Source organism: Spinacia oleracea, chromosome 6, assembly GCF_020520425.1.
Source record: "Spinacia oleracea cultivar Varoflay chromosome 6, BTI_SOV_V1, whole genome shotgun sequence".
Taxonomy (NCBI): domain Eukaryota; kingdom Viridiplantae; phylum Streptophyta; class Magnoliopsida; order Caryophyllales; family Amaranthaceae; genus Spinacia; species Spinacia oleracea.
Window position 1 is genome coordinate 3,928,658 of NC_079492.1, and position 24,545 is coordinate 3,953,202.

The 24,545-nt window shown below is 36.5% G+C and overlaps 2 protein-coding genes across 2 annotated transcripts; both read left to right on the forward strand.

Moving 5' to 3' along the window:
• Window positions 1–1,463: 1,463 nt before the first annotated feature.
• LOC110777318 (tRNA wybutosine-synthesizing protein 2/3/4) lies at window positions 1,464–20,953 on the forward strand. The gene is made up of 9 exons (XM_021981923.2): window positions 1,464–2,306; window positions 9,167–9,566; window positions 9,671–10,843; window positions 13,285–13,414; window positions 14,101–14,336; window positions 15,566–15,701; window positions 16,015–16,091; window positions 18,140–18,246; window positions 18,394–20,953. The coding sequence occupies exons 1-9, from the start codon at window positions 1,538–1,540 to the stop codon at window positions 18,498–18,500; spliced, it is 3,135 nt and encodes a 1,044-aa protein (XP_021837615.2). The 5' UTR covers window positions 1,464–1,537; the 3' UTR covers window positions 18,501–20,953.
• On the forward strand, window positions 20,919–24,180 carry LOC110777320 (peroxidase 42). Its single transcript, XM_021981926.2, has 4 exons — window positions 20,919–21,246; window positions 22,106–22,294; window positions 22,700–22,865; window positions 23,507–24,180. Exons 1-4 carry the CDS (start codon window positions 21,001–21,003, stop codon window positions 23,914–23,916), a joined length of 1,011 nt encoding a protein of 336 aa, XP_021837618.1. The 5' UTR covers window positions 20,919–21,000; the 3' UTR covers window positions 23,917–24,180.
• The last annotated feature ends 365 nt before the right edge of the window (window positions 24,181–24,545 follow it).

Consider the following 24,545-nt stretch of genomic DNA (forward strand, 5'->3'; position numbering starts at 1 on the left):
CTCTCCAATGGCGACGATGGTGTGGATTTGATCAACACTAATCTAAACAACCCTTTTGCCCCTTAACACGTTAGAGTTATAGATGGCTACATAGCAATTGCCTGTTGGTTCAGTGGTGATTGGGGTTGAACTTGGTAGGGAGAACTCGTGTTCGATTCCCTGCAACAACAATTGGGAGGGGACTGGAACCTATCCACCCAGAACTCGCCCCGAATCCGGATTAGCCCTAAGGGTAAACCGGGTGCTAACACCAAAAAAAAAATAGATGGCTACATGACCCGTCTAGGTTCATTAACGCATCTTAATACAAACTAGACCGAATTGAGCAGCGAGTTGAACTAAGTTGTTCACAGGTTAGATGGGTCATGGGGTTGACCCACATTGTGTTGGATTGGGTCAACTTCGTGTGTGTCGTGCAGGTGCTGTTTAGTTTGGGTTGGTTAGATTTATGGCGGATTTGATCGGGTTGTTAAGTAGAGTTTTGACCGGATTGTAGGCCAAGATTTCTACCGTGACTAAGTGACAAGTGACCCATGGACTGGGCCATTTTAGATGGATCGTAGTTAACCTGGCCCAGTAGCCGTCTCTAGAGGCTAGAGCGTAGAGCCACTCGAGAATACAGAGTAATGACTAGTGAATAGAGATGCAAATGATCCGAGACTCTCATTAAATTACTCGGGTTTGAGCTCGGTTATAACCGTTCATGTTTATTTATTTAACAAACTAGTATTTTATGCACGCGATGCGTGCGTGAATTTTAGAAACTTTATTGTCCCTATTATTTCATGCACATCATTCGCAAAGTCCATATTTTGCGACATTGAGGTCATACAATACTCGTAGCCTTACATGACGAATTTAAAGATATTAAAAAAATGTAACATTATTTTGATACAACTAACATATCCCATTGGAAAACCAAAATTGAAGTACATACAAAATAGTAATTATCACTTTCTTTTTGTGCTCGCAATATATTTGTTTAACCACATGCACTCCTCCGCCCAATCGATATGCAACAAATATCCAACCGTATACGAATGTTCAGGATTAAAAGCTTCAATTGGTGGATGTAGTACCCATGAAAAAGCTTTGTTTCCGAAGCATGCAAATACTTTTTCCATCACTCGATTACGTCCATTAGGCTGCATGAACGTTAAAAAATATATTCAAATGTAAAATCAACATGAGTTAATTTTTTTTAAACAAATAAGCCGATTTTGAACAACTTTTAAATTACGTTTAATAAAATCACTTTTAATAAACGAGGTTAAACCTGAACATACATGTGTTCGTTCATTTAAGTTCATGAATAACTCGTTTATTTACGCTCATGAACAAACTCGTCTATTTATGTTCATAATGAAATAGTAAAGCATCAACAACGGGCCCGAGGGCCAATGGGCTAGCCCGACCCAAGTTCCAACATAGTAACCCCAACAAGGTTCAGCCTGCCCGGAAGTAACAAAAACAGGCGCATCTGAGTGCAACTCTGCGTTTCTGCAAGTGAAAGAGAGAGAGAAAGTGGAAGGAAAAAATGGAGTTCGAGAAGAGGAAAGCAGCAACAATGGCGGCCATAGCATCAACAGAAGCAGACAAATCTCCAAAAGGAACAATCGACGCACCAATCATACCTCTTCTCAACACCATTAACCACCACCCTTCCTACTACACCACCTCCTCTTGCTCCGGCCGCATCTCCATTTTCTCTCACCTCCCAAACAAGCCCAAAGGAGGCACCTGGGCCTTCATCTCTCACGACCCAGTGGACCCCACTTCAATCCTCAACCTCATCTTCCCACCCACCACCACCACTACCACCACCACTACCACCACCACCGCCGCCGAGTCGACCAACTCAGACTCGTCCGAGTTAGTGTTCCGATTCGAGCCCCTGATTATTGCCGTGGAGTGCAAGGACGTGGGTGCGGCTCAGTTCTTGGTGGCATTGGCTATATCTCGTGGATTCAGGGAGTCTGGGATTACTAGTGTGAGTGCGAAGAGGGTGATTGTTGCAATCAGGTGTTCTATTAGGTTAGAGGTGCCATTGGGGTGTAAGGGTGGGATTAGGGTTTCCCCTGAGTATTTGAGGTATCTTGTGGAGATTGCTAATGATAAAATGGGTGCTAATTGGAAGAGGACTCAAGGGTTTTTAGAGGGTTTAAGGAAGAACGGGTTTGTTGAGCCCAACGATGCGGCCGAGGCTGAAGATGGGTTGGTTGGGTTCAGTGATGGTGTTGATGTTGATGTTGAGGGTGAAGAGGTGGATGGCAATCTAGAAGTGACTAATTTGGACAGAGATACTGGTAATTTTTGTTTTAATAGAGCTTTTTGTTTTGGTTTTGAAGCAATTTAAGGTCTTTGAATAGTGTTTTGGTTCATGTGATTATTTGTTTGGATGATCTTTGTTAACCAGAATTGCTCACTTAGTGTGGTTGCTTTCAAAATTGAGCACAATGCTAATGTTTGGTTCATACACTTGGTTTGTGTGCTTGACATATAATTTGAGTTGGTATTTATGTATGTTGTTCGATACTTGATTGTGGTTGCTAATAGTAGTGGACTTGTAGGACAATTGTGATATTTGATATGGTAATTTTTAGGCTACCTGCGTAGGAGAATGATGAGGAGAAAAAGAAGTGATTTAGGCTAGTGTACAATTGGTTCATACACTTGGTTTGTGTGCTGGACATATAATTTGAGTTGTTATTTATGTATGTTGTTAGATACTTGATTGTGGTTGCTAATAGTAGTAGACTTGTAGGACAATTGTGATATTTGATATGGTAATTTTTAGGCTAGTTTGCTATTGCTTTTAAAGTTTTTAGTATAGAAGGAACTTTGTAGAAGACACCCAAAACTATTGTATAATACTACGTACATGAGACTATGAGAGGGCTACCTGTGTAGGAGAATGATGATGAGAAAAAAAGAAGTGATTTAGGCTAGTTTACAATTGCTTTTTAAAGTCGCTAGTATATAACAAACTTTGTAAAAGACACCCAACACTATTGTATAATACTGTTGCAGGACAGAAGTTACAGATAAAGAAAGATAAAGAAGTATAGAGAGAAGAGGTAACCAGGGAATTAGAGAAATAGAGAGAGATAGAGGAAATGTTCAGAGAGAGAGAAAGAGATTGGTATTGATTATTTTCATAAGTGATTACAAGCTATAGTTATGCTATTTGTAGCTTGAGCTAAACTGAATAAGAATTCTGTTATAACAACTTTTCCAGCTTTTAAATCTTTCTCTAATTATGTTCTGTAACATACTGTCCCCCTTCAAAAAAGACTTGTCCAAAGTCTTTAAGGAACAACAAAAGTGGGGTACTTAGCTTTAAAATCTGTAGCATTTTCCCAAGAAGCTTCATGAGCTTCAAAAGCATTCCATTGCAACCAAGTATTGAGTAACAACATGATTTTGCTGTTTAACAAATCTCCTATCCAACGTGGCTTTAGGATTAAGAATTATAGAATTAGGCTGACCTTGGAACCATGGTGGTATGTGAGCAGCAGGTAAAGTACCGTAAAATTTCTTCAATTGAGACACATGAAAATTATCATGATTTTGAGCATCCTTAGGTAAAGACAACTTATAAGCCACCTTCCCAATCTTAGCCATGACTTGAAAAGGACCAAAGTGTTTAGGAGCCAACTTTTGGTCGGATCTGTGCTGAAGAGTCTGCCGTCTATAGTTTAAGCCATACCCACTCACCAACTTGAAGTTCTCTATCTAATATGTGCTTGTCAGCTTGGTTCTTCATCCTTGTTTGAGCCCTTGTCAAGTGATATTTAAGAGTTTGAATCATTAACTCTCTTTTCAATAAACTTCTATCAACTGTTTCAATCTTAGATTCCTAAGCCAAATAGGGTAAGTGAAGAGGGGAGGCTCGTTATAAACCACCTCAAATGGAGTTAACTGAATAGTTGGATGGAAGTGGGTGTTGTACCACCATTCTGCTAAGGATAACCATAAGCTCCAGTCTTTGGGAGAGTTACCACACATACACCTTAAGTACGTTTCAAGACACCTATTCACAACTTCAGTTTGTCCATCTCGGGATGCTATGCTGTAGATATGTTGAACTCAGTCCCATACAAAGAGAATAACCCTTTCCAAAACAAACTTAGGAAAATGGGGTCTCTATCACTGACAATACTTTGTGGCCAACCATGAAGTTTAAATACAATGTCAATATAAGCTTGAGCTACTTGCAATGCAGTAAAAGGATGAGATAATTCTATGAAATGAGCATATTTACTCAGCCTATCCACAACTACAAATATCACAGTTTTGCCATGTGAGTTAGGCAATCCAGTAATAAAATCCATGCTCACATCAATCCAGACTTCCTCAGGAGTAGGTAAAGGTTGTAAGAATCCAGGACTGGCAACATTATCAAAATTTTAAGATTGACAAACTTGGCAAGTTCTAATAAAACTTCTAACTGCCAAATGCATTCCTTTCCAGTAAAAACAGTTTTAAGTCTTTTGAAAGTGACGTCTCTACCTGAATGGCCTCCCTTTGGTGTTGAATGGTGCCAAGTAATCATTTTAAGTCTCAATTCTTCATCAGGACCTACTACTATTCTTCCTTTCTTCTTGAGCAACCCTGACTTCAAAGTAAACCCAACAAAACTAGGTAGATCTTGTAGTTCTTGAATGATATGGACTAAATTATAATCCAAATGATAGCTCCCTTTAATAAGAGCATTCAAATCTGATGAAATGACTGAAATGGCCAATAGCAACTCTGAACCAGGCGCCCTAGATAAGGCATCATTAGCCACATTTTCCTAGACCACTTCTGTATTCAATGTCATAGTCAAAGCCCATAAGCTTGGAGAGCTAGATTTGCTGGAATGGTGTGGAATTTTTTTGTTGAAGCTACCATTTCAAGCTTTTTTGATTAGTCTTCACTATAAAGTGGCTGCCTGAAAGGTACTGTTACCATTTTTGGACAACAAAGACTATGGCTAAAAGTTCTTTTTCATAAACAGACAACTTTTGCCATTTTGGTCCCAAAGTTCTGCTTATACAAGCCAATGGATGCCCGTCTTGCATTAACACAACTCCAATACCCAGATTAGAAGCATCATTTTCAACAATAAATTGCTTATTAAAGTTGGGTACAACCAACACAGGAGAAGAAAGTAAAGCAACTTTCAGATGATTAAAAGCTGTTGTGGCACTATCACTCCATATAAAAGCTCCTTTGTTTAATAGTCATTAAGAGGTCTGTAGATTTGAGCATAACTCTTAACAAACTTTCTGCAGTAGCCACATAAGCCTAGGAAACTTCTTAATTCCTTCAAAGAAACAAGAATAGGCCAATGAGCTACAACTTTAATTTTTTTAGGATCTGTCTACACCCCGTCAGCTGAAATAAAATGCCCCAAATATTCCACCTTTTTCATACCAAAAGAACATTTACTCTCCTTGGCAAACATCTGATGTTGGAGCATGAGTTCAAAGACTTGAGCTAAGTGTTGCAGATGAGTAGCTTTGTCTTGATTGTAGACTAGATGTCATAAAAAAAAACCAGCACACACTTTCTTAATAAGGGCTTACAAACCTGATTCATCCAGCCTTGGAAAGAAGCCGGGGCTTTAGTAAGGCCAAAAGGCACTACTAGAAACTCAAAGTGACCGGTATGAGTTTTAAATGCTGTCTTAAAAACATCGGCAGGATGTAATCTCAATTGATGGTAACCAACCCTGAGATCTAGCTTAGTGAAGATTGTAGCACCAGCCAACTCATCAATAAGCTCTTCTACAGTAGGTATATGGAACTTGTCTTTGATGGTTATTTTGTTAAATTCCCTATAATCGATACAAAGCCTCCAAGTTCCATCTTTCTTACCTACTAATACTACAGGAGATGCAAATCTGGATAATTCCGCTATCCATCATTTCTTGCACTAACTGTTCTATGACATCCCTTTGCTTCAAGGGATACCCATATGGTCTGATATTAACAGGCTCATTATCATGTTTTAATGGGATTTTGTGATAAAAAACTCCTCTAAGTGGAGGTCATTCTGTAGGATCTTCAAAGATCTTACTGAATTTGTGTTTTAAAACCTCAAAAATCCTAATCAGTGCTCAAATTATCCTTCAAAACTACTGAATTCTCCTCTCATACTCATCAGCTGCATTACACATAACCGAGCTGCATTATCAATCATCTTGGCAGAGATATCTCCTTCCCACACTTTCAACTTCTTTGGAGAAATACCCTTCAAAGTAAATTGAGTGTCATTCAGACTAAACTGCATCAACCGTTGTTAGAAGTCCCAAACAATCTGTCCCAAAGTACACAACCATTGGACCCCTAATACCATATTACAACTTCCCAAAGGTATAAGCATCACATCTGTAGAAAAAAGTATGCTTATTCATTTCCCAAGTAAACTGCTGATACTTGTGGTTGCAAGCCAAATGATTACCATCTGCTACTGCCACAACCAGAGCTTCAATAGCTTCTATGGAGCAACCCAACTTTTTTGGCTAAAGACATGTCCAGAAAGTTGTGGGTGCTGCCAGAATCTACTAAAATATGCAGTGGTTTGTCTCCATTTACTAGCCCAACAAGTCTCATGGTGTGGAAACCTTGATTTCCAGTCAAAGCATGTACAGATATACAAAGTTCCCCAATAGTATCTTGATCTTCTACAGAATATTCACTATCTAGTTCAATATAACCACCAATGTCTACAGTAAACAATTGGGGTTCTTTAAATTTACATTTATGATTCCTTGTATACTTCTCATCACAGTAATAACAAAGACCTTTTGCTATTTTTTCAGCCCCAACATCAGCAGGTATGTATTATTTCTTGCAGTTGGTTGGTAAGGCTGAATAGGTTTGATTTGGGGTGTAGGGAGTAAGGGAGGTTTATTTGCATTGGGGTTAAAAGGCTTGTGTTTGTGTTTGGTTTGATCGGGGGTGTAGCCTTGCATATTTCATTGCATCACTAATGGAAGAAGGTTCAAAGGCTCTCACTAAAGGCTTAATAGTAGGTTTTAACCCTCCAATGAAGCTATGTAACACATAGTTAGATAATGCATGACCATTTTGGATCAAAGTAGCTCTGAGTTCTTCAAATTCATCAATATAACTCCCCAGAGAATCAACCTGAGACAGTTTATTAAAATGTTCTACTGCATTCATACCCTTCCTATCCTTAAATCTTGCAGTTAAATCCAGTATAAAATCATCCCAATCAACATGTTTTCTAACAGCCAAATAGCTCGAAACCCATGTCTCAGCTTTATCAGTCATATACAAGCTAGCTAAATCAACCCTACACTCATCAGCAATTTTGCACAAAGAAAAATATCTAATACACTTTTTAATCCATATTCTGGGATTTGTGCCATCAAAAGAAGGAATCTGCAATTTAGGAATCATACCTTGAGGTCTAACCTAATGATATCCTCGGTGTCCACCACGGCACCATCATGGCTTCCTCCTTGACTACCCTCATGAGTGTTATCCTTCAATTCCTTCAGCATTTGCATCATGATTTGCATACTACTAGCTTGTTCTTCCATTCTTCTTCCAACATTCTGACTTGCTTCTCCATATCTGAGAATTTTTTTGAAACTTCTCGAGATAGAGGTGCCAGAATTTCAATTTTTTCGTAATCTTTCAAGAAGAAAGCTGTCTGGGTTTTCACTCAGACCTTTTAACAAACACCATGAGCTCACAAACTCAATAATGGTGTCTGATGAATGGGCGAGTGGGCAACAGATTGGCTCTGATACCAATGTTGCTTGTCCTGCTGTATCAACTGACAGATAAAGAAGTATAGAGAGAAGAGGGAACCAGGGAATTAGAGAAATAGAAAGAGATGGAAGAAATGTTCAGAGAGAGAAAGAGATTGGTATTGATTATTTTCGTAAGTGATTACAAACTATAGTTATGCTATTTGTAGCTTGAGCTAAACTGAATACAAGGGTCAGAATTGTTAACAGAATTCTGTTATAACAACTTTTCCAGCTTTTAAACCTTTCTTTAATTCTGTTCTGTAACAAATACTACATATAGGAGTGGGCTACCTGTTATCGGAGAATGATGAGCAGAAAAAGAAGTGAGCATGAGGAACTTCTCCCTGTGAAACACCTTTGGGTATGTGTTGATTGTCCAACTTTCTCCTTGGGAAAGGCTAAAAGCCAATCAGTTTCTTGCGTTGACATCTTGATTTGACAGAAGAACTCGTGCTCTTATTGTATCACATCTCTACGGAAAAATTTCTTTTGATAGGCAAAAACTTCTACCTTGGTATAACAAGGCTTGGACTTGAATGATTTGTTCCTTTTGCACAGAATAGAGTTTCTGTACAACTTTTCTTTTAAAACCTTTGGAACAAAAAAAAAATGTGACTGTGAGTTAAGTTGAAGGTGTGCAAATTTCTTGTAGTTTAGTACTCCATCGGCTTGTTTGGTACAAGGAAATAAATCATGGCACATAATAGCCAGTATGGAAATAAGAGTAGCATTTGCGGTGAAATGGGTTCTGATCCTATATTCTTACGACCGACTATTGAGGGAGGTGGAATTGGACTTTGTTGAATTGAGTTATTGAGGGAATGAAACTAGATGGTTGCTTAAGAAAACAGTCCTACCTCCCATCTTCATTTAAGACACTATACAGGAGTGTTTAGATACTTGTAAGACATTTTCCAAGAAAATGAGTAGGGGTAGAAATCAGATTTCCCAAGTGTTGAAAACAACCCTTCAATGTTGGAAACATTTTTCTTTCGTAATGAGAAGCCAAATTTCCTCCCGACTCCCTTTTTTTCTCCTCCAATCCATCTATCATTTCCCCTCCACTTCCATTTTCTTTCTCTATACATTTTCTTATAAGGAGCCAGACAATCTAGTTTGTAGTTGTGTTTTTCACTTAAAAAATGTTATGTTTTCTGGTCAGATCCATAATCTCATTCTCACTGTTTTCAGGAAGTAAAAGAATGTAAAATAGAAGCTGTGAGCATGTGATTAGCGTTATTGCAGTGGCTTAGTCCAAATTACACCCCTTTGTTGTAATCCAACTTTAATTGTGTTGGTCTGAGTGTTATTATGACAATCGATTATTGATGGTTGCAGGAAATCTATTCCTCCACTAAGAGAGCTAGTCTGAACTTTTTGAATCATTGGCAGGGCCACTGGGAAGTCCTGGCTCCAGCCTAGCCATTATTCCCATTAATGTTGTCGGAGAACATTTAGAGAGGCTGTTCCTATGGGGTCATTCTTCTTGTACTATTTGTAAAGCTGATCGCAGTGAGATTCTGATATATGGTGGTTTTGGAGGCATAGGGAGACATGCACGTAGAAGTGACTGTTTACAGCTGGATCCATCATCTGGCCAATTATCTTTGTTAGATGTTAAGGGCTCTCCATCTCCACGTATGGGTCAAACATCTTCATTAGTTGGAGACTTAATGATAGTTATTGGAGGCAGAACTGATCCTACCAATATCCTGGATGATTTATGGATCTTCGATATCATAAAAGCTGAATGGAAATTGGTTGGCAACATCGGTGATGTGTTTTCTCCAAGGTGATGATACAAATAACTACTGATAGTATTCTACTCGTAGTAGTTTTTGCTTTTTGAAGATATCTCTCGATTGACAAATTAGCTAACGACGATATTTTATGCAGGCATCGTCATGCAGCTGCTGTTGTAGGTTCAAATATTTATGTATTTGGTGGACTTAATAACAACACATTGTATTCTTCTTTACTTATGCTGGATGTGGATACATTAATATGGAAAGAGGTACAGGCTTGTGGAGAATTGCCCTGTGCTCGGCATTCACATTCATTAGTTGCTTATGGTGATAAATTGTATTTGTTTGGTGGATACAATGGTGAGAGAGCATTGGGGGACCTTTATAGTTTCGATGTTCAAGACAATAAATGGGCAGAAGTAAAAACAGTTGGAAAGGGTCCTTATCCTAGGTTCTCGCACTCAATGTTTGTGTATAAAAAATATTTGGGAATAGTTGGGGGTTGTCCTGTCAGACAGCATTGCGAAGAGTTGTCCCTGCTTGACCTAAACTCTTTCTCATGGAAGCACGTGATCTTGAATTCAGTAGGCAAGCAATTGTTTGTTCGAAGCACTGCCAACATTGTCAATGATGATTTGGTTATAATTGGTGGTGGAGCATCCTGTTATGCGTTCGGCACAAAATTCAGTGAGCCATCAAAGATCAACTTGCTACCACTATTAATTCTTGACGATGCTCCTGTGTCTTCTTTATCTAAAGAGAAACAGAGCACACCCCGTCACAAAGACACTGTTGAGAGAGGAAACAACAGTTTTGGTTTATTTCATAATGGAAGTGTACAATCATCTGATCTGGGTACTAACTTGAACGTGGATGACAAAGCACCAAGTAGAGATGTTGGACATACAACGAAGAACTCTTATTGGGTTTTAAAATTGCAAAAAAAGCACGCTAAATTAGGGAAAGACATACTCAAGAAGTTTGGTTGGCTGGATCTTGGTCGAAAGGTGTATTCCCATGAAGATGGTACTTGTATATATTTCCCTATTACTGTGAAGTTCAGTGCTATATTCTCTGATGAGATATCCCAAAAGAGAGGGACAGTTGAAGGATTAAATGAACTTAATATGTCAAAAGATTCCATTGATTCCTGTGCTACTGCCTTGAATTTTCTAGTGGCTTGTGGTGCCACTAAGTACGTTGATGAGTTAGTTGCAATGAAGAAAACCTCTTTGTCTCCCTTGGAAGCAATGAAGGGAGCTGTGGCTTCGCTACTGAAACATAAAGGCCTACCTGAAGGGCTCTTAGAGGAGCTACCGACCAGGTTTCTTTTTAGCTTTGTTTTTTAATTTCCTCTTTTTCCTTTTTTCTCTGATCTGACTTTGTTGTTAAGTTTTTCTGTTCTAGAGTTGTCTCTCTTTAGGTTGTTATACTGGAAACTAGTTCTTGGACCCGTTCGACGAACGGGCTGGTTACATGTGGGTTTAAGTAGGCATTGGTTCCTTCAAAGAAAAAGTAGGCATTGGTAATAGTTAGTCTCCTCTTTTGCAGACATGTTCGTTGATGCTATGTTTTTGGCATTGGAAAAATGAAAATAGAGTAATGGATTAATGGAGTAACAACTTATTGAACACGGAGTAATACGTACTCACAGTTAGGGTATGTTTGGTATAAAATTTAGGAAAGGAAATGGAAAAGAAATAAATGAGAAGGGGAGAAGGTATTGTTAGCTATTACCAATATTAGTTATTTGATATACCTTAGGAAATGAATCACTTGTAACAAATTGGGGATTGAGGAGGGTAACAATGTTGTTACCATAGGATTTAGAGAGGTAACAAATGGTGGTACCCTTAGGAAATAGATTGTGTTACCACTCCTCTCATACCAAACATTAGGTAATGAAAATAGTTAATTGATGACATTTCCATCACTTAAAAACTCTATACCAAACATGCTCTTAAAGGAGGAAAAAAGATTTTTGTTTTTTAATTGTCAATTGATATCTCTTTCCAATGTATCTGAAGTTTAGGCGACCGTTGTCAACTGATGTCCCTTCCGTTGATTGCGAAGTTGAACCTCAAACATTAGATCAACCATCTTTCCATGAAAAGAGGCCATTTTGATTTGTGAAATTGTTTCGTCTTGAGCTCAAATATTCCGGAAACTCTCCATCATAGCTTTTTGAGCTAATCTCTGAGGGAATTCCTTGGACTATAAAGGTGAATTGGTTTTTGGTGTCCGGAAATAGACTATGATACCCTCATTAACTTAACAATTAAATTGAATTAATTAAAAAAATGATTATTTATAATCAAATAACCAATAACGAAATACGAAGTACTAATACAAATCACAAATAAGATCTCTCTTTTCTATAGGGAAGTAATTGCAAGCTAACCTATTATTCCGTATTTGATTTATAAAATCTAATAACACAATTTGGCTTTCTTTTATAATATCATGCGTGCACATATGTAATAATATTCATCAATATGTAAAATTATAAACAAACACGGGACTACAAACAAAAACAGGGGAAAAAAAGACTACGCTGGTATTATTTAACAAACAGTAAATACTTCTTTAAAAAAACAGCAATACATCAATTTTAATCTAAAAATGCTAATCTGGACTTTAGCTTCTCAACTACCATGACTAAATCATGGAATACCAACAAATCCTGGTTTCTGAATAGTAGTGTATCTATTTCCAATAGAGTCCCATTAATTGGTGTATGCAACGCATGACGAAGGCAATATCAAGAAAAAACACTTGTGATGTTCCTTATCTTATCTTCGGTTTGATTCCATGTGTAATTGTGACGAAGAAAAACAAATACAGTATCACAAAAATAATCAAGCACGTTTAAATATGGGACTACAGAATAGTAGAATGCCATAAGGGGGAAATATCAGTTTTTTTTATGGAGGGGAATATTTTCATTACTCACCAAACAATAAATAAAAAAAAGAACGCAACAATACATCAATTTTGATCCTACAAGTTGGAAATTACGCCTATTAAAGAAAAATACATGAACTTTACACCTTAAAACTGGAAATTAAACACACAAAAAAAGCAAAAGAAAAATTCCTGTCTCTGGCTCCCGATCATAGCATTATTCTTGTCAAATATACTATGTTAAATAGAGGAAGGATTTGGATTAAGATATGAGAGACAGAATATCAATGACCGTTTGTACGAACGAAGAGTAACAGACAAATTATTAATGGTTTGGGGGGAAATTACATAGTAAGTGAAGGTTATTAAAGATGGGGAGAAAATGGTGGGGTGGAATTGAAGGTGAAATTTGAGATTGATGCTAATTCGAGGCTCTATTGAAGGTTTTTTAGGGGTTTGTTTGAATTGAATGCAAAATCAAGATATTTCAATTCCAATTGAAGGTGATATTGGAGACTGATGATGTTCGTGAAATCGTGAATCATAAATTTGAAAGTTGAAATTGATTATGAAATTGAATGATGGTTAATGAAAAGGAGGTTGAATTGGAATTGAATGAGAATGGGGAAGATGGAAGAGTAGTGACTGCGTTTTGCGGTGTTGCTGCCAGGATTTTTTTTTTAAATGAAAAGGAGGGTGATAGGATGGGACACGTGGCTTTATAGTTTTGGTTTTGGTTTTGTTTTTGTAAATACTAGGTATAGATTATTCATCAAGGAAAGTGCTTGGATGGATACAACTTTCTGTGATGATGTCTTTGTTTGCCTGATCTAAACTGAAGTTCGTATTCCATTTCTTAAGGTGGGAACGGCTTGGTGACATTGTTGTCCTTCCTATCACCTCGTTCAGAGATCCTTCCTGGGACACAATAGGTAGCGAGCTTTGGTCTGCTGTTGCTCAAATTCTTGGCGCTCGTCGTCTTGCTCGCCAGGTACACTATGTAATCTATTTACCGTGAGATTTATTTACATTAAGGCTCCGTTTGGTAGAGAGTAATATTTTTTCATGGAAAACGATTTTCCCCTTTTCAATTATTTTACACCCGACCCCCCCTTACCCCGCTTCTTGCGGGAGCCTCTTTGAGGCAATGGGGTAATGATAATGAATGATAATGGTTTGGCAAGTGATGTAAAATAATTTTCCATAGCTCCAAAGGTGAAAAAACCTTTTCCATTTGAAAGGGAGGGAAACCACTTTTCCACTTTTCCTTCCTTACCTCCCTCTCCATTTCCCCCTTCAATCTTCACCATCTTCTCCCATTTTCTTTTAAGGAACCAAACAAATGAAAACTAGTTTGGAATTGTGTTTTCCCTTGGAAAATGTTTTACATGGAAAATCATTTTGCACTGAAAACGTTTTACACCTAACCAAATGGAGCCTAAATTTTTATTCATGGGAGTTTCATGCTATGGAAATTTGATAGACAAACTGTAAATAGAATCTGCCTGATGATTACTTACCCTGGAACTCAGAAATTGCTGGGCGACACAATGTTTTAGTAATAATGCCACTGAGGAATGTCATATAATCCGTTTTTAGTTTCTAGCCACTGAGGAATGTCATATCATCTGTTTCTAGTTTCTAGCTGTAAGTCAATGGTTCTGAATTTTATTGCAGGGTCGTGTTGCTTCAACTGGAACACGGGATAGTCGTCTGGAGATCCTTGTCGGAGATAATGGTTGGGTTGAACATCGTGAAAACGGAATAGTGTATTGTTTTGATACCACAAAGTGCATGTTCTCCTGGGGGAATCTTTCAGAGAAACTTCGCATGGCCCGTTTGGACTGTAGAGGGGAAGTCGTTGTGGATCTTTTTGCAGGAATCGGATATTTTACATTGCCCTTTCTAGTAAGGTAATCCTTGGATTTCCTAACTTGGCACATTTATACAACTAGTCTTCTTTTTATGTGGGTACTTTCTACAAAAACTTGTTTGCAATGTACTGAAATCAGTTCTATGCTCCCCTAAATTACGCTATGTGGAGTGTATATATGCACAAATTTCTTTGATGGATCAATATTCTATCTCATGAGATTGTAGGGTTGGTCTGGTTGGCAGACTGACATCTTTGTGTTAGCAATGGGAAGAGTCAGGAAATGAGAAAGGTCAAATACATACATGTAAATTGTAATAAACTGGAATGTGATACAAACAGACTTTCTCAATGGATCCTCTCTCTACACCCATGCTTTTCATTAGATTCTCTGATAATTCCTTCCCTTTGCTAACTAAACTCTCCACGCCGTACTTCCCCTTAAGAGAAATATTAGGAGGGCAAGGGGTGTTCAAAATCCGGCCCGGACCTGAAAACATACCGGAACCGGACCGGTTTTAGTCCGGTCTTCGGTCCTTTAAATTTTGGTTTCCGGATTTCTGGTCCGGTCCAAAACCGGATTTTTCCGGTCCGGACCGGTTGACCCGATTTATATTAAATAAATCATTAATATTTAGTGCACTATATCATGTGTTATTTTCTTTTTTTTTCCCTACTGTTTAAGTCTTCTATATCCATCTCGACTCCCTTAAGAATGGAGAATTAATGTTTGAAAGATTTTCTAACTGTATTTTGTTTGGAAATAAATAACCTCGAAAATTGTATAGAGGCATATTCAATAATTTCGGTCCAATTCGATCTAAACCCGGATCGGACTGGAAAAATTAGGTCCTGTTTGGTCCGGAAATTTTTCGGTCCGGTCTACCATCCACAAATTTTCTTGATTCCGGTTCCGGTCCGGTCCAGTTTTGGATCGGTGCAGCCTCCTTGTTGAGCTATTGTAGGCCAAGAGAAAGGGTGGCTTAGGTAGATTCATGACGATATGCAATGTGGCAGATTTCAGAAGTGAGAACTGTAACAACTTTACTATTGGAACTTTGAATTTAGTGATAATCTTATTCCGTTGTATATGTCTGTCACTCTGTCCATAGAACCAGATCTTCTGAGAGTGTCATATAGCACGATCATGCTTTCTAGCATTGTTTTTTAAAACTCTTGGAGTGTTTGTTTTGATTTGGCTCTTCAGTTTATATAATTTTGGTTTTCCTATAACTTATAATGCATAATTTCCTACTCTTTGTTGATCAGAGCTCATGCTACATTGGTTTATGCCTGTGAGTGGAATCCCCATGCTATTGAGGCTCTTCATCATAATCTTCAAGCCAATTTGGTGTCTGATCGTTGCATTGTATTCGAAGGAGATAATCGCCTTACAGCTCCTAAAGTAAAGCCCTATTACTCTGTTTGATTATTTTTGTAATTCATGCATCTAGTATTACATATTTTCACAAGTTATTCCAGTGTTTATACTCTTTCATTATCTATATTATGGTTCAAGTCTGGTTATCCTTATTTTTCAATGGTGCATTCTGATGCTAAGAAACTCCATGTTGCTGGTAAATTTTGATAACAAATAGGGACATTGGAATTGTGTGATGTCTCATTAGGGTATCTATCTTCTGTAGCAATTAAAAGTAATATTACTTGTTCAACCTGTTGCTAATGTTAACTGATTACATATCCTTGCAATTTTACAGGGAGTTGCAAATCGTGTCTGTCTTGGTCTCCTACCATCCAGCGAGGGCAGTTGGGTTACTGCTGTAAAGGCATTAAGGTGATTTCTCTGGCTACCCTATTTTAAAATTTGGTACTCAAAATCATTGCACATCAAAAATCATTCAGCATCACATGAGAATGTGGCTATCTTCTTGTCTCACCTTGTTGCCCATTTCATGGACTTTGACATCTCTCCCAACTTCTATGCTAAATCTGTAGTAGAAGAAAAATCGAACTCCGTCCCCTAAATACTGATAGGGTATTTTTTAACGAATTGAGTTAGAAAAGACAATAATTAATTGGAAAAATTAATGTTAATTATCCCAACTATACCCGATTTTCTTATTTTAATCTGAACTATAGTTTAATCTAGAATAATACTAAAACAATCTTCTCCATTTAGTTGCCTGTTACACCCGGTATTCTCATTTAATGTGGGCCACATCTCCTTTGTTCTTGGATAGTTGGAAACGTTGCCAATCTGCCATACCTCAACCTCAACATTATGTTCTTCTTCCATATCCTTATCACCAATACTTGATTTTTCTCCATTGTTTTACCCCTTAAACTCCCCACTTTCCCCATTATTATGCTTCCAATTTCACAGAACGAAGCTCAAATTCTCACTTCCATTAAACCCCCTTTTCAATTTACTCAAAACCCCAATTTAAAAATCAAAAACTATACCCATTTCAGAAACCCCAATTCAACAAATTTTTTCATCAATTACACAATTCAAACTACTTTTATACTGTATGAAGAGACGTAGTCTCATTTCTAGCTCACGTGACAGGCAGTCAAAGAAAAGTAAAACATCAACCCCAGAATTCCAGCCAAAATTGACGCAGTTAGGTAGAGACTAGAAATTCTAGTTGAAATTGAAACTGAAAAATCAAGCTTAGGGTACATCAAGTCATCAACAATCCTCCATCGACATAATTTAATTAAAGCACGGAAATTAATTTCAAAACTTATTGATAGTTCATGAATACATAATTTTTTTTGGTTGAGAGGTGACAATTTTATAGTGTAGTACTGTAGTGTTGCTCCCAGTTGCCTTTTCTTTTTCATGATGATGAATATTAGTGATGATGGATTCCGTTTATTCTTTGATTGGTGAGAATGGAGGAGAGGGAACATGAGGATTGAAGGTGTCATAGGTGGAGTGAAGGTGGGTGATCTGTTATGGCAGGAGATGGAAGAGGAAGGAGAGAAGCAGAGAGATAGAGTTGTGGCGTTGATCTGGTATGGAGGAGAGAGAATGGAGAGGCTCTAAATTACATTTAAGGGGAAAATTTACCGGTTTGAAAGGTTGCATGTAATGGGAGACTGTTTTGGGAAGGGTATACTGATAGGATTATTCCCGAGTTAAATGGTAGTTGGGGTTAAAATGAGAAAGATGGTCAATAGTTGGGATTATCATTATTAATTTTTCCTAATAAATTAGTTACCGTCGTAGAATATTTAAAGATTTGCAATTCCACTGTACCGAAGTCGTCATTCATTGAAATTTTATAGTCAAGGGTATCGATATGTTAAACGGCTCATAGCCGGTAATAAATGATGGTTATGGTAATGGCTAATGAGCACATGTGATTTTGCAAGGAACGTCCTATACTGGTGCATGGTAATGCTTGTGCACTCCAAACTCTTTCCTAAAAGTCTTATACTATTGAATGCTGCATCTATAGTAGACAATAGCGGTAAACTCGTAATGTAGTTTATGAATAAATACGCATGTTGGAGTTGAGGTTGCATTATCATGAACATTAGGGTGAAAGTGTGAAAGTTATCTTACAAAATTAGATACTCATAAAGCGATCACCAATACCCCATATACCAAACGAACCCTAAACGTAATTTGAAATAGTCTAAAGTTCTAAACACAATGTTTTAGGTCGTTTGGATGGTCTAAATGAAGAAAGTTACCTATTATTTGGGACAGTCAAAAACAGAATTTTGGTATGTACTCTGTTATTAGGGACGGAAGGGCTCGAAGGAGTAGCTACTAAGAGATAATCCCCTTAGATATGTTTCAGCTTTTAGCGTCCTTGATGTTCATTACATAATCCTAAGACATGCTCTCGACTTGAATTTGGATGGTAGGTGTGAGGGCGGCACACTTCACATACATGGGAATGTGAAGGACTCGGAAGAGAATCAATGGACACAACATGTCACGGACTCTATCTCTGAAATCGCTAAATCTGAAGGTATCTTGTGTTGAACCCATTTCTTCTATCTTTGAAATTAGTTTTAATTCTCAATATTAGTTGATTGCTTCACCGAAAAATAATCAATATATTTCAGCCTCCGTCTTGCAAATCTGATTTCTAATGACCTCTTACGCATGTTTTTAGGTCACTGTTGGAATGTGGCGGTGGTGCATTTGGAGCGAGTGAAGTGGTATGCCCCTCATGTTCGTCATCTTGTTGCTGATGTAAGATGTGAAAAAATTCTGAATTGAAGATATTCAAATGTCAAATGTGAGTTGCAAATTTGAGAGTCTGCTATACTACCAAATCGCCAGTCTGCTTCACAGGTACAGGTGATTTTGGAATCAGTACAATGAAGCATGTAAGGATCTGTGCTCTCATGTGTTTCAGTCTTTCAGAAGACGTATTTGCAATGTTCAGTTAATTCTTTTTAGTTAGATCTGTAGCTAAAATCGAAGTTAAGCTCAAGATCAGGTAGTTTTACGTTGGATGTGTAATTGATTATAGACAATTTATGTGCTTATGATCCAGTTATATGCATTTGTCAATTGTAAAATGTAAATAAAGTAGAACAAATAGGAGATTATGGGAGATATTTAAGACTTGGGTTTTGGCAAGAAAATCCTGCATAGAAAATGTTTTAAGATTTGAGTTCATTTTCTGATATTGGTGAAACAGTATGCTGCTTTGTTTGGATGGTGTCCCGATTCAAGTTATATGAGTGCTGATTATTCAGTTTGGTTCGGATTATTTTAACTACTCCCTCCGTCCCGGAATACTCGCAACGGTTTGACTTTTTACACTATTCACATAATTCACTTAGACCCTATTTTATTCATAGTATATGAAAACAAGTGCTAGCATATGATATATTGTTGGCTTCATCTTTATATATATTTTCAAAATATTAATAGTTTATGATTTTTATAATATAATTAAAAATATTAATAGTCAAAGTTGTACATTAACAAACGTGTCCAGTCAAAACGTTTCGAGTATTAAGGACAGAGGAAGTATATCGTAACCTTATCATGAAAATCAGTTAAATTTTAGGTCGGTTGTGTTTATATCACCCCAATTTTGTAGGGTGTCTTTTGGACATAACTTGACCATTAATATTTTTAACAATCGTTAGAAAATGTTTTAAAAAAAAAGACAAATATATTTGTACAGTTTGGTTAGTTAATCTGACTCAATTTAAGGGAAGTAGGGTAACATGGCCACCATGGGTGCTTTCAATATTTTTAAGTATTTCGTAAAATTATTGATAACACCCATGAGCCCATGTAGACATGTAATATTACTCCGTACTAATTAGTCTATACTCCCTCCGTTCCTTAATACTCGACTTATTTTGACTTTTTGCACTATTCACATAATTCACTTTGATCCTATTTTATTTCTAATATATGAAAACAAATGTTAGTATATAATATATTTTTGGCTTCATCTTAATATATATTTTTAAAATATTAGTATTTTTATAATATGTAGTTAAAGAAATTGGTGGTCAAAGTTGTGCATTGAAAAACGTGTCTGGTCAAAACAGGTCGAGTATTAAGGGACGGAGGGAGTACTCAATAGGAGTGATACCATGTTTGCTTGGTTTAGTTGGTAGGGAATTCATCATATCGCGATTTTGATTCACATTAACCGAGTAATATTTGGGAGTACGAAAATTCCCCGTGTTCTTAAGAGTTGACTAGTGTAGTTGGACTGATCAATTCACTTTAGAGTTGAGATAGAAGTTAGTTTAGTATGGTCATTTATCTTACCAATTAAAAGCAAAAAGAAATCGGGGTGATTGCAAAAAGTTGTTAGGGTCAACTTAGAGTGAGTTTATCTCTCTTGCAATCCAAAACTCAGATTTTGCCACATAAGTTTATTACTATGGAGTAACTTTTACCTAATTTTTTATTATTTAGGCTCACATAAAATTCTCCATATTTTTGCAAATTATCCTCATACTCCCCTTAGTCTTACCTAAGCTCCTAACTTTTTTTAATGTTATATCTATTTTTTTGGTATATTTTCTAAATAAATAAAAAGATAATTAAGTGTGATGATATGACATGATTTGATTTGGTTGGTGGAAAAAAAAATGGAGCTTTTAATGAGTTTTGGATTTTCAAACCTACCTCCATGCTTACTTTGATATTTTACCACATTATCCGAAAAGTCTATTCAAAATTCTCCTCTATACTACGGATAAACTAGTCATTAAACTCTATTCTCTTCATGTTATTTTTTATTGCTTATCACTTATTTAGATAGATCATATAATACCAAAAAAGCAAAAAAGACTCACATAAAACATTCAGACTAGGCCAGACTAAACAACCAATTCAGAGACCAAACCACCAATTCAAATCAGGCCAGATCAGACCATCAAGAATCAGATCAATCTAGAAAACAGCAACATCAGACCAGACTAGGTGAATAGAACGATGATTAATGAACATTTTGAAGATATTAATTTCAGTGACGCAACTGTTTTGAAATGGAGGTATGTCATCTTTCTACATAAACAAAATGACAATTTTACCCCTATGATCATTAATGAAAATACTTAAACAGAAGCCAAGTGGCCACTTATACAAACACCTTATCACTTCATATGTACTACACTCAAGTGTCAAGTACTCAAGTCCCATTATTTAAAGAAGTGACAAAGGAGTGCAAGTGTGAGTGTGAGTGTGGGTGTGTGTGTAAGAAAACAAAGAGTGAGAAAACCAAAAAAAAAAGGAAAGGATGAAAATGAGATCTAAAACTTTCCTGTTTTTGTTAATTTCTGCAGTATTTTTCTTCTCAGAAACAACATTTGCAGAAAATAATGAGGAAGAAAAAGCTGTTGAAGGTCTTGTTATGAATTACTACAAGGACACTTGTCCTCAAGCTGAAGACATTATCAAAGAACAAGTCAAGCTTCTTTACAAACGCCATAAAAACACTGCTTTTTCTTGGCTCAGAAACATCTTCCATGACTGTGCTGTTGAGGTAATACCCTTTTCTGTAGTCATGTACTATATCATGTTAGCGTGTCATTACCAAAGAATAACCCAAAAATGATGCTTTGGCTAATTGACTATAGTCGTTAAGATTGAGAGTCTGTGTTCGATAACCTTACATGTTGTTAATTTGTGAATTGTGATGTACTATATCATGTTACTGTGTCATTACCAAAGAATAACCTAAAAATGATCAATTAACTACAGTTGTTAAGATTGAGAGTCTGTGTTCGATAACCTTATCCGTGTTAATTTGTTATGTGTAAGAACGAGGGCCTGTGTATGATTGGCCTTTTCTATATGTATATAATGATATTTGCATGTATGTATGTCTGTATGTATGTTTGTTGTGTTAGTCATGTGATGCATCATTGTTGTTGGTTGAGGTAACACTCCACTTAAACGGTCAGTATTCTCAGTATTCAACTTGATAACCTGATCCGAACCTTATTATAGGCTTACTAATGGTGTCTTGGCTAATTGACTACAGTCGTTAAGAATGAGGGTCTGTGTAATTAGGTTGCATGTTTGTTTAACTTTCTATGTATGTATGTATGTATGTATGTATGTATGTGTGTATGTATGTATGACATTTGCATGTTTGGTTGCGGTAGCCAGTAATCGACCTGATAACCTGATCCGAACCTTATCTATAGTTATGTATCATGTCAATGTGTAATTACCAAAAATTATCAGTCCAATAATATTTGGCTAATTGACTATAGTTGTTAAGAATGAGGGTCTGTATATGATGTGTAGTTTGCAGTTTTCTTGCAGCAGAAAAATAATATTTTTATCCGTATATATGTATGACATTTGAATGTATGCATGTTGGTTGTGACATATAGTCATGTGATGCATCATTGCTGTTGGACTCGACAAGGAGGATGATGTCAGAGAAAGAAATGGACAGGAGTTTTGGGTTAAGAAACTTTAGGTACCTTGACACAATCAAGGAAGCTATTGAAAGAGAATGCCCTGGTGTTGTTTCTTGTGCTGATATCCTTGTTATCTCGGCTAGAGACGGTGTCGTTCAGGTAATAACACGTTTTTTTATTATTACCTTCGTTTCATAAAGATATTTACTGTTACTATTTGTAGTAGAAAAGTTGGTTGAATATTACTCCATATAAAATATGGATAAAATAAGAGAAATATGGAAAAAGGTGGGGTGTAAGAAAAAATGACTAAAGCAATAGAAAGTGAGTGGAAAATTATAAATATTGTGGGGTAAGAAAGGTAAGGTAATAATTTTTCATGTCAAAAAATAGAATAAAACAAAGTGTAAAGAACATTATGAAACAGACTAAAACGGAAAATGTAAAATCATTTTGAAACGGAGGTAGTAAACAATATGCGTGTTCAAACCCAACACGAAGATAATTTTCGGATCAGATCGGATTCGAACAGTATTGATTTTATTTTTTATTTTTTTTTTCCAGCTAGGAGGACCTCATATACCTTTGAAAACTGGAAGGAGGGATGGAAGAAGGAGCAGAGCTGAGATATTAGAACAATATCTCCCAGATCACAATGAGAGTATGAGTACTGTGCTTGAAAAGTTCAAGTCTATTGGCATTGATGCCAAGGGAGTTGTTGCTTTGCTAGGTAATTCGAATCGATCACTTCGTCGTTTCTGAACTTATTTTAGCTATAAATTGCATATGAGTTTAAATTATCTGAACTCGAAATAACTTGTTTTCGCTGAAATAAATGGAAGTAAAATAAGTGAAAATAAGGTGAAGATTAACGAAAAGGGGTTGTAGTAAGTGGTGGAATAAAGATATTGATTTTTACCATTTTTGAAAACAAAAGTTTATGTTATTTTGGGAAACATATAGACAAAATATTGGTACTATGTAGGGTCTAATATCACATGAATCTCATTTTCAAACTTTTAATGATACCATAACAAAGTATACAAGCAATTCATTAAATTATACTTTATAATTTTGAACAAGTTTTACTTTTGATCTAATATTGCACTCAAACTTTACTTTTGAGTCTTATTAGTGAATTGTCTCTTTCAAGATTTCAAGTTTTTAACCAAATTTGTCTAATCAATTTAATTATAATTAGTGCAATTTAATTACATTACTTCTTCATATGACAAATTCACAACCACCGAAGTTTTTGCTCTTATCAATGATGTCTTCCCCTAATAGTTAATACTGAGTGTATGTTTATAATATGTCACATATCCAGATCTCCCCTCCCTCGTTTGTAACTTTTAAACCTTCATTCAACAGGAGCTCACAGTGTAGGAAGAACCCATTGTACAAAGATAGTCCACAGGCTATACCCGGAAGTCGACCCGGCCTTGAACCCGGACCACGTACCCCACATCCTCAAGAAATGCTACGACCCGATCCCAGACCCGAAGTCGGTCCAATACGTGCGAAATGACAGAGGTACCCCTATGATTTTCGACAACAACTACTACCGGAACATATTGGACAGCAAGGGTTTACTCATTGTGGACCATCAACTGACCACGGACAAGAGGACTAGACCCTATGTGGTCAAGATGGCTAAGAACCAAGACTATTTCTTTAAGGAATTTTCGAGGGCTCTAACCATTTTATCCGAAAACAACCCGCTTACGGGTACTAAGGGTGAGATTAGGAGGGAATGCAGTGTTGTTAACAAGCTTCATTAGATCATTAATTAATTAAACAATGTATGATCAATCCTTACTTCTTTTGGATTAGTGTTTACTAAAAAGTTGTGTTAATTAATTAAGCATTAGAAATAAGATGGTGCTTAATCATTTTAGTTCTATAGTGTTATATATAGTGACCTTATAAATGATTTCATATGCCATCATAGTTTAAGTTTCTTTGCTTTCAATGTAATGAGTGTAGTAGGGTTAAGATGTAAGGCATTGATCAATTAATATATTAATCCCCCTTTTCATGTCGTACTTCCTTTGTTTTCTTTTAATTGTAACGTTTTGATTTTTGCACTATCCAGTTACTTGACTTTGACTATAATTTTCATCAAAAAAGTACAGAGAATCACTTAAAAAAAGTACAAAGAATCACTTAAAAAAGGTACATATAAAGCTTTTTTATGAACTTAGCTCGATTCATTCAAACAGATAAATCGAATATAATTTGGATAACTCGATCAATTAATATATTTTTACCTTTTTGTGTCGTACTTTCCCGTTCTCTTTTGATTGCAACGTTTTGATTTTTACACTATTTAGTTATGTACTCGACTTGACCATAGTTTTCATCTTTAGTTTTCAATTATTATGTCATTATTAGTGCATGTAAACTAGTA